Source organism: Neopsephotus bourkii, unplaced genomic scaffold (assembly GCF_033783945.1).
Source record: "Neopsephotus bourkii isolate Nb327-2 ecotype Australia unplaced genomic scaffold, CSIRO-AGI_Nbou_v1 NB_114, whole genome shotgun sequence".
Taxonomy (NCBI): domain Eukaryota; kingdom Metazoa; phylum Chordata; class Aves; order Psittaciformes; family Psittacidae; genus Neopsephotus; species Neopsephotus bourkii.
In genome coordinates, this window is record NW_026900631.1 from 210,517 (window position 1) to 226,524 (window position 16,008).

Below are 16,008 nucleotides of genomic sequence, written 5' to 3' on the forward strand. Positions count from 1 at the left end.
GCAAATATCCTCACTGATCCTGTTTGTTGTGGCTTCAATATAAGATAGTTGCTACAGGACGTTAATGCCTTTAGTAATTGTTTGCAAGGTATGAGAGCAATAACTGAGATAAGCTGATGCTTCAGCAGATTTAAATACTTGGGTTTAAAATGCTTTATCTCGTGACAGTGCTGAGTCTTGTGATTGGTGTGTTTCCAGTTCATTGAAGTCTAAGCAGAGACAGGATTATTGGCAGTGGCGTTAAGTTAGAGCCAGAGCAAAAGAGAAGCATGTTAAAACCCCAGAGGTTTTTAAAACAAGTGTTTCCCAATAAAGACTCCATAAACACAAAGTATTCTCAGCTGTCACATTACACTGGTGGTTGCATTTTGAAACTAGGACTGGGAGTTGTGACTTCTTTGGGCTACATACAGATAGATTCTCTATGCATATCTGTGCATTGGCTGTAGTAATTTCTCCTAGGATTTGCAGGGAGGAGAGACTCTAATTGCCTTTTTAAAAATTGCTTTATTCCTCACTGACGTCTCAGAAGCAATAGAACTGATCACAAAGCCTTGCCCTCTAGTAACTTCTGTTGTATGGAAACATCTAGGGAATGTGTGCGTGTTAAAGCCTCTTCCTAGCAGCATCAGGCTAGCAGAGCGCTCCTGCAACTGCAAAGTGAAGATACTTGTCTTCCTTGGGTCACTGCTCAGCCTGAACTCATGTGGTGCAGCAGAGTGGTGAGGAGTGCTCTGTTGCCTTGTTATTAGTGATGTCTCTGTCAAAGGAAAACGCTTGGTTTTGGTGGAGTGATAAAGGAGCTTGGTTGTGATTAAACTGGGGGAGAGCAGAGTTGGGGAAGTGTCATTCTCAAACACAGCCTGGGTACAAGGTGTACACGTGGTTGTCCTGCGCACGGAGCTGATGCTGTGCTTCACTAACTGCAGGGCATGCTTGGGTATCCTTCACCAGAGGGGAAAGTAGGCAAGAATCTTGTGCGTCCTTAAATGGGTTTAACTATCAGCTGTGATCAAACCCACTAAAATCAACGAGCTTAAGTACAGGGTTAACACAGAACATTAGAGTCAACTGCAGATTATGCTGGTGCCGTAAATGGGTGTTTACTTCGTCAGTCTTTCTTAATTTCTTCTTATTTTAACCATGAATGTGTATCTGGATTTGTGGGTAATAGCAGTATCTCTGTAAAAATTCGTGTCCTGAAGTTACTTGTACTTCAGGTTAACTGCTGCCTTAATTTGGTTGATTTTATGACCTTTTCTCAGTCCGTATGAAACCAGCCTCAGGTTTGGTGAATCTTAAAAGCTGAGTAAAATGGAGTTAGCAGTTGAATACTATTCACTTGTGTTTTGTAAATGGGGAGGGATTAGAGTGTTCTCTATATAGGTATCATAGTTCATATTTTTGTTATTTGTATTTCTTGGTGAAGGATTTCTCAGCCAGTTTAAACCAAGATGTAAGAATTAGATCTGTGAGTGCTTCTAAGCATCTAAGAGGTGTCCAGAGGGGAGGGTTCAGCTATGTGACGTGTGAAATACCAGAGAGGCAGCCTGGAGGGTTTCTCTCCTGCCAAGTAGTAAACTTCAGAGAGAGAAAAAGGGAGAGAATGTAAGCAAACCTGAGTGAATGCTGAGCTCTGTGGCTGGCAGTTAATAAACCACAGAGGATGAATGAACCATACTACGAAGAGGTCCAGGATTTCTATACATCTGACCTCAAGAAACCTGCACTGAAGGAAGTGAATGTTTGGCCATGCACTGGAAGGAGCAGCAGCAGCTCTGGAGTTTCCTTTTTTTGCCCACATGTTTTGCTTTACCTCTCCGTATTGTGCTTCATAAACTGTCTGCTGGCACATCCTCAGTGTCTGGATTATGGACCACCCTTCCAGCCCCCTTTTCATTTGGAATTCTGCTCTGCCTATGAGAATTTTGGCTGCTGTGACCAGGAAAGAGACAACAGCATTGCAGCAAAATACTGGGACATCATGGATTATATTGATCCCCAGGGGCATAAGCTGTGTGGGACATATATCAAAGATATCCTCTGTCAGGTAGGGCAGAAAAACAATATCTGTATCCTATGCTTTGGGCTGACTTGGGGGTCAGTTGTGGTTCTGATAGTCTCTTACAGCTAGCTATGTTGCTGTGGGAAGAGGTGCTGGGAGCAGGGGAAAAGTGGGCTGACAGACTAATGGTACCTAATCCTTGGCATGCGTTTCACAAAGTGCTTTGTGTGAGGTACATCCCTTTGTGGTATCTGGCGATACCTAGTGATATTGATGTGGCTCATGATGGCAATCGGGCTGCTCTGCTCACTTTCTCATCATGAGGGGAAGTTACAGATCAATATTTGCTTCTTTTAGCTGCTAGGTGCTGGATTACAAAGTCTACAGGATCAAACGGTAGCTGGGAATTATCAGCCTGAGTGTTTGGATCCCTGGACTGTGTGAAGGATGTATGTCGATTCTGTTCCTGGCAAGGATGCTCCAAATGGTTAAGTGAAACAAACCTTACCAGGCAGTGGTTTCACACAGCTGAGGCTTCAGTCTCACTGCATTTCCATCAGTGCTCTGTCTCCACTGTCCAACAAACTCAGGGAAACAGGCATTATGGAGTGAGAAAAGACCAAAGACACTGTTTTTCCTAAGCCTCCCTGGAGTTAGAGAGCAGAACTGACCTGCCTTTTTAACAACCGTTAGTGATGCAGAGCTGGAGTTACTACATGCCAAAACACACAACAGGCAAAAGACACATTTAATCTTATTAAGAACATGTAAATCTTCTCTAATTAATATTTTCTTAGCCCTAAAATATTGTCTGTGTACCAAAATGTTTCCACTCTTTTTGGATGCTGGCAACATTGTGGCATCTCCTCAGAAAGGACACTCTTTCAGCACCAAGGCTGGAAAAAGCAGCATCAGGGTTGGTTGTTAGTTTGCAGTTAGTAAACCAGAAAAAGACAGGTTACAGCTCCTGGCAGAACCAACAGTGTTGGTTTTATGAAGAGTTTTCTACATGTTGTAAGTAGAAAAATCCCTCTATGGAAATGACTTGCTGCATTGCTCATTCTGCAGGATATAATGTATTTAACATTTGTTGGGTATATTGTAGCAAAAAAACCCGAAACTACCCTTATATTTTCTTTTGGATTTTTCAAAGTAATAAGTTATTGCTCTTTTCATACCTTTTAGTCTGATTGCTGTTAGGGTTTGGAGCTTGTGATTGTGTTGGGTGTTGCTCTTCCTGTTCAGGTTGGTGACAATGAGGTTCGGTTCTCTGGCAAATCTTACTTGGCTGTGAAATCAGTGGAGGAGCAAAGATCTACCAAACGTTTTTGCTTTAGTGAAGCTGCTTTGCTCAGTCAAATTCTGACTGAAGGGATGGAAAATGACATCTCCGTTCTATCCCCTCCACAGTATCCTGGTAGTTTGTAGTCACTAAGTACATGCTGCCTTAGTGCTATATCAAATACAAGAAGGCAGATGTTGATATGTAATCAGGATTTAACTGCCAAGTGCTCTTCTGCTGTGTATGGCAGGACTTCAGATAAACTGCTGTAACAAGTGCTTTTCTTGCTGTTATTCACATGGAACTCGGGACACACAGATTAGTCTCAGAAGCGGTGGTAGACAAAATAATAGCAACAGTTTTGTCTTTAGACCAAAATGAGCTTCAAGAAAGAGGAGGCTTTTTGATAAACCAGAGTTATTAGTTGATGCTCTAATTTAGCAAGAACAGCATTCTACCCCACCTTTGGGTGAGATCAGAGCAGTAGCAATGCATTGTAACAAAGCAGTTCATTCAGTTAGGTGGTCCTTCAGTGCCCAAACCAGCAGACCATAAACCCAGACAACTTCCCAGCCTTCCTGGTGGGCGTTGAGTGGTGCTGAGCCTTGCACAGAGGAACCTGGTTTTGGGGCCTGCAGTGCCCAAGAAGGATGCTATGGAGTGCACCTCACATTGGCACTCCGAGTGTGTTTCTTAATAAATAGAATATGATTAAATAGGGATGTGTTCTGAAACATGGATTTTCTGCTGCTCACTATAAACCAGATACGTATCTGCTGAAAACTAACATGCTGGAAAAGGCATCTAAAGCATTCTGGCCCTGCTGGTAGAGCTGCATCTGTTTGCATCAGGCAAGATCTGGGTTTATTTTCACTAGCTACACTTGTTCTAAGCATTTGCAGGTTAGAGTCTGACCTTCAGCTGAACCATTCTAGGGTTTAGCCTAAAAACTGAATATTGAACTTTGAATACTGCCTGTAATGTTCTTAAGGAGGTGCTGTACAAGTTGTGTGGCTATAGGTGCAAACCTTGCTGCATGCACTATAACAGCTCTTTGGCTGATGGCTGAAAGGATGCTTCTCTGTTCAGAAAACTGCTACAAGAGAGACTTAAAACCCCAAAAAGGCCAATTAGACCTTGTTCAAGCTGATTGAAAGCCATAATATTAGCATGGGATAGAAACTAGTGCAGGGGAAGTAACATACTTGTTAAACTGCTTTAACCTGAACCCTGTGATTGCTGAATGCACACTCTTTTTGGGCACAGTTACAAAACAGCACAAAAGTATCATCTTGATCTTAGCAGCTTCTGCTGAATCTGCTGTATAAAGTAGTAGGATTGTGTTGTTTCATGCACAATGAAATGAAAGCAGACAACAGTGATTGGCAAGGCCATGTCATCCTGGGAGTTTATGTAGATCCTGAGGAATGGCCACCATCTCCTGCTAGGTCTGTGTGCTGCAGATGTTGTTTGCCAGGCAAACACCGTCTGTGGGGGTGACTGATGTTCCCTGCTTTACTGAGTTTCCACTTTAGTGACCAGTTTGCTTCCATGAAGGTGTCCTGGCTTCTGGATGTGTGTACGCAGCCACATATTCCATTTCTTTTACTTCCCAGGAATGTTCTCCATACGCTGCACATCTCTATGATGCAGAAAACCCTCAGACACCTCTGAGAAACATCCCAGGGCTTTGTTTTGACTACTGCTCCGAGTTTCATTTCAACTGCCCCTCTGCCATCAGCCTGCTGACCAGTGATAGACACATCCAGGAATGCTGCGAGACAAACAGGACACACTTTTGCAACCTCCTTCACCTCCACGATGAGGACTACTGCTTCCCCAATGTGCTGAAGAACACAGCCCTCAACACCAACCTGGGCTCAGTAGTGGAGGACCACAAAGGCTGTCTCCAGCTTTGCCTAACAGAGGTTGCCAACGGCCTGAGGAACCCAGTGCTCATGGTGCATGCAAATGACCATACCCACCGCATGTTCATAGCAGAGCAAGTGGGAGTCATCTGGGTCTACCTACCTGATGGTAGTCGGCTGGAGGAGCCCTTTCTGGATGTTAGAAGTCTAGTGCTGGCTACGCCATGGCTAGGGGATGAGAGGGGCTTTTTGGGGATGGCTTTCCACCCCAAGTACAAGGACAACGGCAAGTTTTATATCTATTACTCATACATGGATAAGAACCGAGTGGAAAAGATCAGGATTAGTGAATTGAAGGTTTTGGCATCTGATGCCAACAAAGCAGATCCACGCTCAGAAAGGTAAAATTCCTGTTCAATGCTACTGCATGCCACCAGGAGAAAGTATTTTTCCCTGTCCTTTCCACTTGAAGAACCTGCACATTCCCAGTTACCCTGGTACAGCTGCATGAAGCTATCAGAGATAAGGTTGGCTCAAGGTCACACAGCAAGCTAGGGTTGAAACTGAAAAGAGGATTCAGGATCTAGGATTCCAGGTTGTCTTCTCTCCATCTTGTACTTTTGCTTCTAAAGAGCAGTTATAGCCTTAAGCCTATTGTGAAATTAACATCTGCTCTAAAAGTATTTTGGACAGTAAGGGATCAGGAGTGATTCACTAAAAATAAATGTACTATACATTCATTTAATCTGACATGTGCACCTGCCCTATCTCCCTGGGAAGAAGCTAAACTTCAGTTATGGGGTAGAGTTTGTTAATAGCAGACTTATTTCCTCTTGAGTTTCACAGTCACCACAAGGTGGTTCTGAAGCCCTCAAATTCACCAACTGCTTCTCATATAAGAAAGCAGAACCCCCCTGCTGCAATGAAAGATCTGTACAGCTGGGAAGTCTTGGCTTTCTTCTGTAGAAGCAATGCAGTATTTCTGCAGCCTGCCTGGATGTTCAGTCCTTCCCAGTAGCTACATCTGGACTTATTTATCCCTCTTTCTTTTAAGGAATCTCCTGGAGCTTGAGGAACCAGCCGCAAATCATAATGGTGGGCAGCTGCTCTTTGGAGTGGATGGCTACATGTATCTGTTCACAGGGGATGGAGGGAAAGCAGGAGACCCTTTTGGAACATTTGGGAATGCTCAGAACACGTAAGTAGGAGGGCAAGTAAAAGCTTTGAGCTTGTTCACCAAGATAGAAGGTTTTGCAAATGAGACAATGTGAAAGAATAAGAGTGCTTCCTGAAAGTGCTTGTGCATCTGCCAGTCTGGTCAATGCAGTAGTTCAACAATTAGCATTCTACATTTTGAAAGCTGAGGGAAATCCAAGATGTCAGAGCAGCTCCCAGTGTCTGAAGGGAGCTACAAGAACGCTGGAGAGGGACTCTTCATCAGGGACTGTAGTGACAGGACAAGGGCTGATGGGTTCAAACTGAAACAGGGAAAGTTCAGGTTAGATATAAGGAAGAAGTTCTTTCCTGTTAGGGTGGTGAGGCACTGGAATGGGTTGCCCAACGAAGTTGTGAATGCTCCATCCCTGGCAGTGTTCAAGGCCAGGTTGGACAGAGCCTTGGGTGGCATGGTTTAGCGTGAGGTGTCCCTGCCCATGGCAGGGGGTTGGAACTGGGTGATCTTAAGGTCCTTTCTAACCCAAACAACTCTACGATTCTATATTTAGAGAGGAGAGAGTCTTCTGGGACTTGAGCAGTTACAAGACATACTGGTTGCTTTATTTGGAGAGAGAACTTCCCCTTGGAAAAGTGGAATTGTGTTTTCAGTTGGCTCTCATGCTGGGGTTTCTTTTTCTGTCATTCTCCTCAGGAGTACTTTGTTGGGGAAAGTCCTGAGAATTGATGTGGATGGAAGAAGCCCTGATGGAAAGCCTTATCGCATCCCTCCTGATAATCCATTTGTGTCTGATCCTAAGGCCCGCCCTGAGGTTTATGCATATGGGGTCAGGAATATGTGGCGCTGTGCAGTTGACAGAGGGGACCCTGTCACGAAGAAGGGAAGAGGGAGGATATTCTGTGGAGATGTTGGGCAGAACAGGTTTGAAGAAATTGACCTCATTGTTAAAGGAGGGAACTACGGCTGGAGAGCAAAGGAGGGATTTGAATGCTACGACACAAAGCTTTGCCACAATTCCTCTTTGGGTAAGGAAGAAGTGTCTCATAGAAGATTACTTTATTATACAAATGTATTTAGTGGACTATCGCACCATTCTTCCAGTGAAGCTAAATAATCCAGAGTTGTGTGTTAAATGGAGATTGTTTACTTCTTAAGAGCAGAAATCCCTTCTCCCCATCCCTGCAGTGCTGGTATAAAATGATGCCCTGCTTGTTCAGGGAATTCCATTCTATATGCTGCACTGGACAAGGTGCTTAGGTTAAAGCCCATGTTTTTTGCAGACAGACAGAGCCTTACCAGTGAAGTCAGGAAGGCAATGGATTTGGTGTAAGTAGGGAAGCAATACTGTGTTTTCTTCAGAAGCTCCGAGCCATGGCTATGGTTTTTTAAAAAGGCCTAATCCTCATTTACCAACAAATCTGAATTAGATTTTGCTGTTAATCTGCAGTTGTTAATGAGTTGCATTTGTGATCTTTGTCCCCATCATTAAAGGTCAGAAACTACTTGATCCACAGGAAATAAGTGAGGACAAGACTAGCATTTTGTGGGATCTGATATTCAACTCAAGAAAGGTTTGATGTTAGCGTTGAATTTAACATTGCCAGAGTCAAAGCCTTTATTTTATGAGTCTCATAGTTATGAGACATAAAGTGGTGGTCACACATGTGTTCTGTGCTGAGGATGTCAGTAAACCTATAAAACTGTTAACTTGTAGTTGTTTGGTGTTATTACTTTTCTAACAATGCTGGAATTTCTAAAGACAATCCCTGATAAAATGATTAGTGCAGTAACAAACCTCTAATATTGACTTCCTGCAGGCTGATACCTTTCTATATTGCTGGCTTGATGCAGAGAATCTTGGTCCTATGTGTTATGAAAGTTCATCATGGACAAGTCTTGATAAGGGAGCTCTCTAAAGTCCCTGGGTCTTTTTTGTCGTGGAGTAAATTACTCTATTCCCACTGATATTTAGCTAGAATCCTAGAACACCCAGATTGGAAGGACCTCAAGGGTCATCTGCTCCAACCTTTCTGGCCAAATCATGACCTAGACCTGATGTCCCAGCACCCTGTCCAGCCAAATCTTAAATGTGTCCAGTGTTGGGGGATCCACTAGTTCCCTGGGGATACTGTTTGTGCATCTGTACTGGCTGTTCTAGTAATGTTTATGCTTGTCAGTGGCATTGACCAGTTGGTTTTTGATGCTGGATTTATATCCATAAATTTTGTCATTTCTTATTCTATGTTTAACAGATGACATTCTTCCAATATTTGCATATGGCCGCAGCGTGGGGAAGTCGGTTACTGGAGGTTATGTGTACAGAGGATGTGAATCGCCCAACTTGAATGGTCTCTACATCTTTGGTGATTTCATGAATGGGTGAGACTGTCTTCTCTGCAGCTCCCATTCTGCACCCACATGTGCCTTATCTGGGCAAATAAGGATATTAGAGTATCCCAAAACCTTCTGAGCTGGAGTAAATGAGATTCTTGGATATCTGTGTATTAGATTAAGTTCTCTATTTGATCATTATAACAGTATGTTTATTGGAATCCACATTTCATTGAATCATAGAATGATTTGGGTTGGAAAGGACCTTAAGATCATCCAGTTCCAACCCCCTGCCATGGACTGCGACACCTCTCCCTAGACCGTACTAGACCCAAGGCTCTGTCCAACCTGGCCTTGAACACTGCCAGGGATGGAGCATTCACCACTTCTTTGGGCAACCTGAGCCAGTGCCTCACCACCCTCACAGTAAAGAACTTCTTCCTTATCTCTAACCTGAACTTCCTCTGTTTCAGTTTCAACCCCTCACCTCTTGTCCTATTGCTACAGTCCCTGCTGAAGAGTTCCTCTCTATCCAATTTAGAGTTCTAAGGATAAGTCTGCTTTTGTTCATGTCTATTTTTCCAAAAGACAACCATTAAAGCCAATCACTTCACTTTTTTTCAGTAATAATTTTGACAGGAACTAATTTTGATGATGAAAACGTAAAACACGGTTTTATTTTTCATCTAGTCGACTTATGGCTTTACAGGAAGATGAGACAAGAAATAAATGGAAGAAGCAAGATATCTGCATTGGCAGCACAAGAACTTGTGCTTTCCCTAGAATGATCAGTTCTTACAGTAAATTCATCATCTCATTTGCTGAGGATGAAGCAGGTAGGTATCATGCTAGCCATGCTTTTACTGGAAACTGTACTGTCAGTTCTTACTGTAGGGCAAATATATAGGATTATGTTGCTCCTCACATACTGGAAAGCCAGCACTGCAAACAGGCTTGTGTCTAACTCAGTATTGCAGGTAGGTTTTGTATGTAGTTCAGAGAGGTCTCCTGCCCTGTGAGGCTATTGTAGACAGGCTTGATGGAGAGCTCAGCAGACAGATCCTCGTGTGAACTTGCAGTCTGAGCACTCCAGGTCCTTTTAGGAGTCTGAACTCCTGTTTCATCCTTTCCCTGTCCTTTTGCTGGTTTATCCTATTTCATTAATGAAAACACTGTATCGATGCAGTTTGTTCTTTAACTGTAACAGCTCATCCTCGCTTGAGTTCTTACAGCTTATCTGATTTTCCCCTACTTGATTAATATAAATTCCTCAGTCTTAGAACAGCATCACTTCACACTGTGGATGATTGATCGAGGGGGTGGGATGAGGAAAACCACTCATTTTAAAATGCAGTGGAAATGTCTCAATACATGGGATTATTGCTGTGGTCTTGATGTCCAGATCTCTCACCAAGGTAAAAGTACCAAAGCACACTTGGTTCACTTTTGTGCAGTGTCCTGACAGAGCTATGTAACACAAAAAGCAGCTGCTTCATGATTCAGAGAGATTTGAATGTAGTAAGATCCTGGATCACCTGGCCAGCATATCCCATCAGAGGTGCGGGGAGATGCAGGCTTCTTTGTGAAATACGTACAGCTTTTAACTGTTCTAACATGTGGAATGGGTGCATGGTAAATGTCTCTTCTACTGGTTGTTCTTTTAGAAACCACTATGGTGTTGTCATGTAACCTCAAAGACAGCAACTGTTTCGCCTCTTTTGCAGTCCGCTATAGTTTGCCTGGTTATAGTTCTAGTGGGTGCTGAAGGGAAGGCATGAGGCGTAGTTGCTCTCCTTAGCAACCATACAGGAATAAGAAGCTTCTGTCTTCTATGGATTAGCCAGTTTGGCTCTTGAGGGATTTTTTTGGATGGCTGAGATGGCTAAATATTTGATGTGTGATCTTCCCCTCTATTTGTAGCTCTGGCTGCTGCTTTGGAACAAACAAGTTTTAAAGAATACATATTTATACAGAGGAAAGTAACCTCTTGGAGGGCTGCTCATATGAGGTAACTGAGGTCCTGCTCAGGCACTCTGCTTGATTGAGAGCTGCTGGTTCTGTGTGGAACCCTGCTGCAGCCAAGAGATTATTTAGTGCCGCTGGGAGTCCACTTGCATAGGCCAGACCAAATCCCACTTTTTGGAAGTAAGACATGACTGATGGAGTGACTGAAGGAGCTTCCTGATTTTCTGACCATGTGAATTAGTGAAGAGACAGGCAGGAAAGAAATGGAAAACTGTGATTTTTTTTATTTATTTTTTTTCTTGGGCACTTGAACCTGAGGCTGAATTTTCTTTTTTTCACTTCCATTTAGGTGAGCTGTATTTTCTGTCTACTTCTTATCCCAGTGCCTATGCACCACATGGATCACTCTACAAGTTTATTGATCCTGCAAGGTTAGTAAAGATGTTTTTCCATGCTGAATTCTTCTATAATCATTATACATTCTCCAGCTATCGCAGCAGAAAGAGTAAGTACTACTGATAATCTCACTGACCTCCACATCCAGTCCTTGTTTTTTGTTCATCCACCATACACCTGGTGCAACTTCAGTCAGTTTTAGTGAATTTATTCCTCACTTGTCATATTTGTGCACCCAGAAACAGGCAAAATTCAGGCAACTTAAAGGCCTGGGACAATAAGGATCAAAATAACATCTAAAGTAGAGCACAGAGGTGTTGTAAAAATGACAGGATGAAGGATAACTTCAGGATGATGACATCAAATATCTGTGATGCACTTTTATATACATAAGTAATCTGCAGTCTATAGTTTAGTTTTCACAGAGTGAACCCTAGTGCTTTATGCAGCGTTCAAATAATAATTGGAGCCCAAAGCAGAGTTTTTCCAAGCAAAATGTTTTCTTTCCCCATTAAACAGTCATCCCTGCTAATAAGGTCTGTTTTTCCAATAATAAGCATGCTTATGCAAGTGTTTCCCCTCCCCAAGCTTTTGGGTCTTGCTAAAAAGCATGAAATGAATTTGAAATCACCCTGTAATGTAGCTACAGTACTCACATGTGTGTCTGTGCTGTTGCTGAGGTCTTGGGCACTAACAAAATGAGGAAAACCAGTTCTGTTTTCTTGCAGCTTTAAATCCAAAGCTGCATGTTTAACTCAGTCCCTGTACTAAGGTGATGGGAATAGGAAATCTGGTCTTTTACTTGCTGCAACTACTTGAGGAGACTCCTGCCTTTAACAGCTTAATGTCTGCCAGAAAGCTTTTGAACTGCACTAACTGGGGCTGCCAAAATGTACTATTTTCAACTACAGAAAATAAATTTGTGATCTTAAGCATCCTCTGTGTCACAAAAACCTCAAAACAAAAACCCCAAGCCCTCTGCAGTCCCTCTGCCACTCCTTAATGTGCTCTGAAGATTACTGGGGTGATAAATCTTCTCTTTTCCCACTGTAAAGAGAGAAATGCAGCTTTCTCTGTCACAAGCAGCCACGGGAGCCTTTCCTAGAGCCTGCCTACCTGAGGACTGATGTGCAGCAATGCACTGTCACAGTGACTCCTGCCAGGAGTGCGATGGCTCCAATGCTCAAAAGGCCTTTTTGGAAAGGAGCCAGCTCTTCCCTGTGCTTTTGGAGCTTCATATCCTTCACTTCCTGAGCAGGACCAGGCATTTATTCCCATGGCTGTTTGGAATTTATTCTTTGGTTCTCCTTGCTTACCTTAGCCTGGATGCTGTTCTGCTCAGCTCTGCCCTTGTCTGCTCGCTGAAGCACTTTGCAAGCTTGTCCAGGGTGTGCAAAGCACTGACTGCTCCTCTGAGGCTGAGCTTGCTTGGCCCTGGAGCAAGGTCCTAACCCCTCCAGATCCAGGGTTGTATTCTGGCCTCCTCCTCTTGTATTAAAAGCAGAGATTTTTCCTTTCTCCTTTGCATTTTAATGTTGTTTATAGGATTCTTCCATTCTGTCTCACTGTGAGCTTAAGCACTTCCTGTTTCCTGCCGACACTTCAGGAAGCATGCTGGCAAGGGCAGCAAGCCACCCTATAACCTCCTTCAAAATGCTGGCAGGGCCACTGCCATCTACCTAATGGCAGCTCGGACTTTCCTAGGAACCTCCCTGGAAAACTGACAGCAGCAGTGCCCTGTGTCCCCACTTCAGCTTGCCTTGGAGATAGCAGAATGCCCCCTGCCTGGATTAGCACCAAATCCCTTCTGTTAGAGTGAAGAAAGTCCTATAAGAGTTAGAGAGGAGAGATAGGAACATTCCCCCTTGCCCAAGCATCACAAGCAATGCCAACAACCCTGTTTTGGTAACCTTTTTAATTAAAATGGTATGGAGGACCCACTTGGCTGTTGCTCCTGTCTGAAGGAGAATGCTAATCACAAGAAAATGTGATGCCTGAAGTCATACTTTGCTTTGTGCTGTTGAGCATGCCAAACTGGAAGAGACTTTTCCCATTTGTCCTACAGCAGTTTCCTTGGTGGGTAACAAAAAGTACAGGTCTGTTACTCTTCTTTGTACCCCCTTCCTATCATTTAACATGTGACAGCTTTACCTCAGGGAAAACGTGCTGCTCTTTGGATGCTTTCGTACTCTCGGAAGTTGTCAGGGACCAGCAGGAGAGGAATGTGGACACACTTCCTTTGCAGATGTTGCTTCCTCCCTTTTAGCCTGTTCCTTTCCTATCCCACTTGCTCTTGCTGCAGCACTGTGTTGTGTCCAAGCAGCACCCTCTGAAGGTCACACTAACATTTGTGGGGCTGTGTGGGAATATTCTGTTGCATATACAGGGATCCTCATGCTGCACCCTGAGTGAGCAGAAAGCGCTGTCACTGACAAGCCTTCTGGGCAGGAATGAGACCCCTCCACTTCAAAGTGGGATGCATGAGCCAGTATTGGTGAAACAACTCAAAACGACTGATAATCTGAAGTTCACCCAATGCATCCACCAGTTTTCTAGAAGCAGCGTTGTGCTGTGCCTCCAGCAGCAGGACATGTAGCTGAACACACCTCATCAGCACCCCTGAATTTGGTGGTGGGCTATTAGTTCATGCAGGCAAGCCCGCATGCCCCACACAAGCAAACCAGCTATCCCTGTTGGATCAAGGTATTTTGGCCAACTTTCCTGATGGCAGAAAGTTGGCCAGAAGGATAAGGCAAGAGAAGGTGCAGCCTCCCAGATGCTACTGCTAATCAGACAAGGATTTTATGGCTTGCAGCCCTGAGCTAGGCTCTTGAATTCCACCTATGTTACACTCTGTGTGCATAAAATGCTTCCATGCCTCTTCCAGCAGAAGCAAAGTACAATGGGGGATTTATGTGTGCTTCTGGAATAAACAGACTTCCATAACAATCTCTGATATCTGCATATGGCTTTCTGTTTTTGAAGGAGAGCTCCACCAGGGAAGTGTAAATACAAGCCCATTCCAGTGAAAACAAAGAGTAAATGGATACCATTTGTTCCACGTGCAAGTAAGTTGCTAGGCTTTGATTTTACTGAGAAGCAAAACACAGAACCATCTTAGAGGCATGTTACTAAAGTCTTTAGCAGAAGCCTAAAGCACTGTGCAGGAGTAATGTTGAAGTTAGGTTACCACATGTAATGTGGGCTTCTGTCATCTACTACATGCCATGCTTTTTTTAATCCCAGCCTCTGATTATCTTTTTTCCCCCCAAAGTGTTGCTAAGCAATAATGTAAATGGGCACACAAGGGAACTGATAGCTTTGATTCAGGCACTGGATTTGGTCTGTGAAGTTTTGGGTGTCTGGCTCTGTGATAAGCTCCTTGAGCCACCTGATCCCTTCTCTGTACATATAGGGGACTAAATCTTCCTTTTTCTGTCTTACGATGTCTAATGCAACTAGAACAGGGGTTGCATCTTACGGAGTAGACACAGTATTTAGCAGGTTGAAGTTGTCTTGTATGGGATTTCCAGATATTAGTGTAGAATGAAAAGTTCATATTGTTCAGTGTGCCAGAAGTGTGTGAGACTTTGTCATATTCTGCCTGCATTTATTTCCCTTAAATACTCATTAATAATTTCTAAAACAAATTTTATTTCCAGAAACTCAGGCCTCTGTTGATGGAAGAGGTTTATACAGTGTGTATGTCTTCTTTCAGAGTGTCAGCTACTTCTCCTAACTGCAGCTCTAATAAAGGTTTATATCAATAATATCTTTGAATGAGCCTTTTGCCTTAAAGCATGGGGATGCTGAACCATGTTAATTACTTTCCTCAGAGACAGTTCTTGAGCTGCTTAATGAACCTTCAACAACCAAGCCTCTGAAGAAGTCTTCTACCCCCACTGCAGCCACCCCAGCAGCTGCTCCTCGGAAAGGTAAAAAGACCCCATCCACCAAAATAAAAGCATCAACAGCAAAACCAGCTCCATCTGGTAAAAAGAGACAGAAAATCAAAGCTGAGGCTAAGTCTCACAAGCCAAAGCAGAAGAAGGCTGCACATGTTGACAGAACCACAACAGCACCACCTTCACCAAAGAAGAGCAGCTCCCGCCTAACCAGGACCAAGAACCTTCTTCCACAGAAAGCAGCATCTGTGAAGGAAAATCGGGAGAGGAGGAAGAAGGGCAGGTTAAGAAGCAGCTCTTGAAGCTCAGTGATGTCACAGTGAAAGCAAGTCACTTCTAAGATGGTGAGGCAAATGTTTTGACAAGTGACCAAATAAAGGAGAATCCTCTCGCTTGTGCCAGTGCTCCCGAGGCTGGAGCATTTGTGTCAGTGTTAGCAGTCCCTGTGTGTGTCTCACAGCAGCACCAGCTTCCCACTATTAAGTGTCTTTGCAAATCCTGCTCTGATGTCCTCTTCTCATGGCAGTAGTTATGAGTCTGTGATGGATAGTCACCGGTAGGATTTGGCTGTGTACGACTGCCTAATAAATCCAAGTGCCTCCAACTTTCAGGACTTGCATCTTTTTATCTGAGAATACAGAATGGGCATGTCGGTGACCTCACTTTCTTCTTTTGTCTTCTAACTGAAACACAGTGACGAGTGTATGTTAAGAGTAGTTGTCTTTCAGACAATCAAATTACCATCCTTTTAAGCCACGTTTTTTCCAAGGTATGGGTGATGGGCAGGTTCTAAAGGATGCTGGAAAGCATCTCTTGGCCTGCACGTGGGGCATGGGTGAGGCCTCTTTTTTTCCCCTAGTGTGGGTTTGGAGCTGAGCTAGAGGGGCGCTCCATAATATGCTGTGGAATTAACATGCCATGGGCTGCTGCTGCATGGAGAATTTGGGGAGTGAGGACCAGGCGTTGCATTATCCATGCTGGAAGAGGGCAGTAATAGCCCCCAAATGTTCTTTTCCACAGAGGTGTATTTCTTTGTACAGCAGAGCCAGGCCCTCGTTTGGCTTCCTACCCTTGCTTTGAGA

At 43.7% G+C, this 16,008-nt stretch overlaps 1 protein-coding gene across 1 annotated transcript; it reads left to right on the top strand.

The window, feature by feature from the left end:
- The first annotated feature begins 1,304 nt into the window (after positions 1–1,304).
- Positions 1,305–15,266, top strand: HHIPL2 (HHIP like 2). The gene is made up of 9 exons (XM_061365066.1): positions 1,305–2,050; positions 4,904–5,556; positions 6,210–6,353; positions 7,023–7,354; positions 8,582–8,708; positions 9,351–9,496; positions 10,975–11,056; positions 14,007–14,089; positions 14,858–15,266. The coding sequence occupies exons 1-9, from the start codon at positions 1,667–1,669 to the stop codon at positions 15,226–15,228; spliced, it is 2,322 nt and encodes a 773-aa protein (XP_061221050.1). The 5' UTR covers positions 1,305–1,666; the 3' UTR covers positions 15,229–15,266.
- Positions 15,267–16,008: the final 742 nt, after the last annotated feature.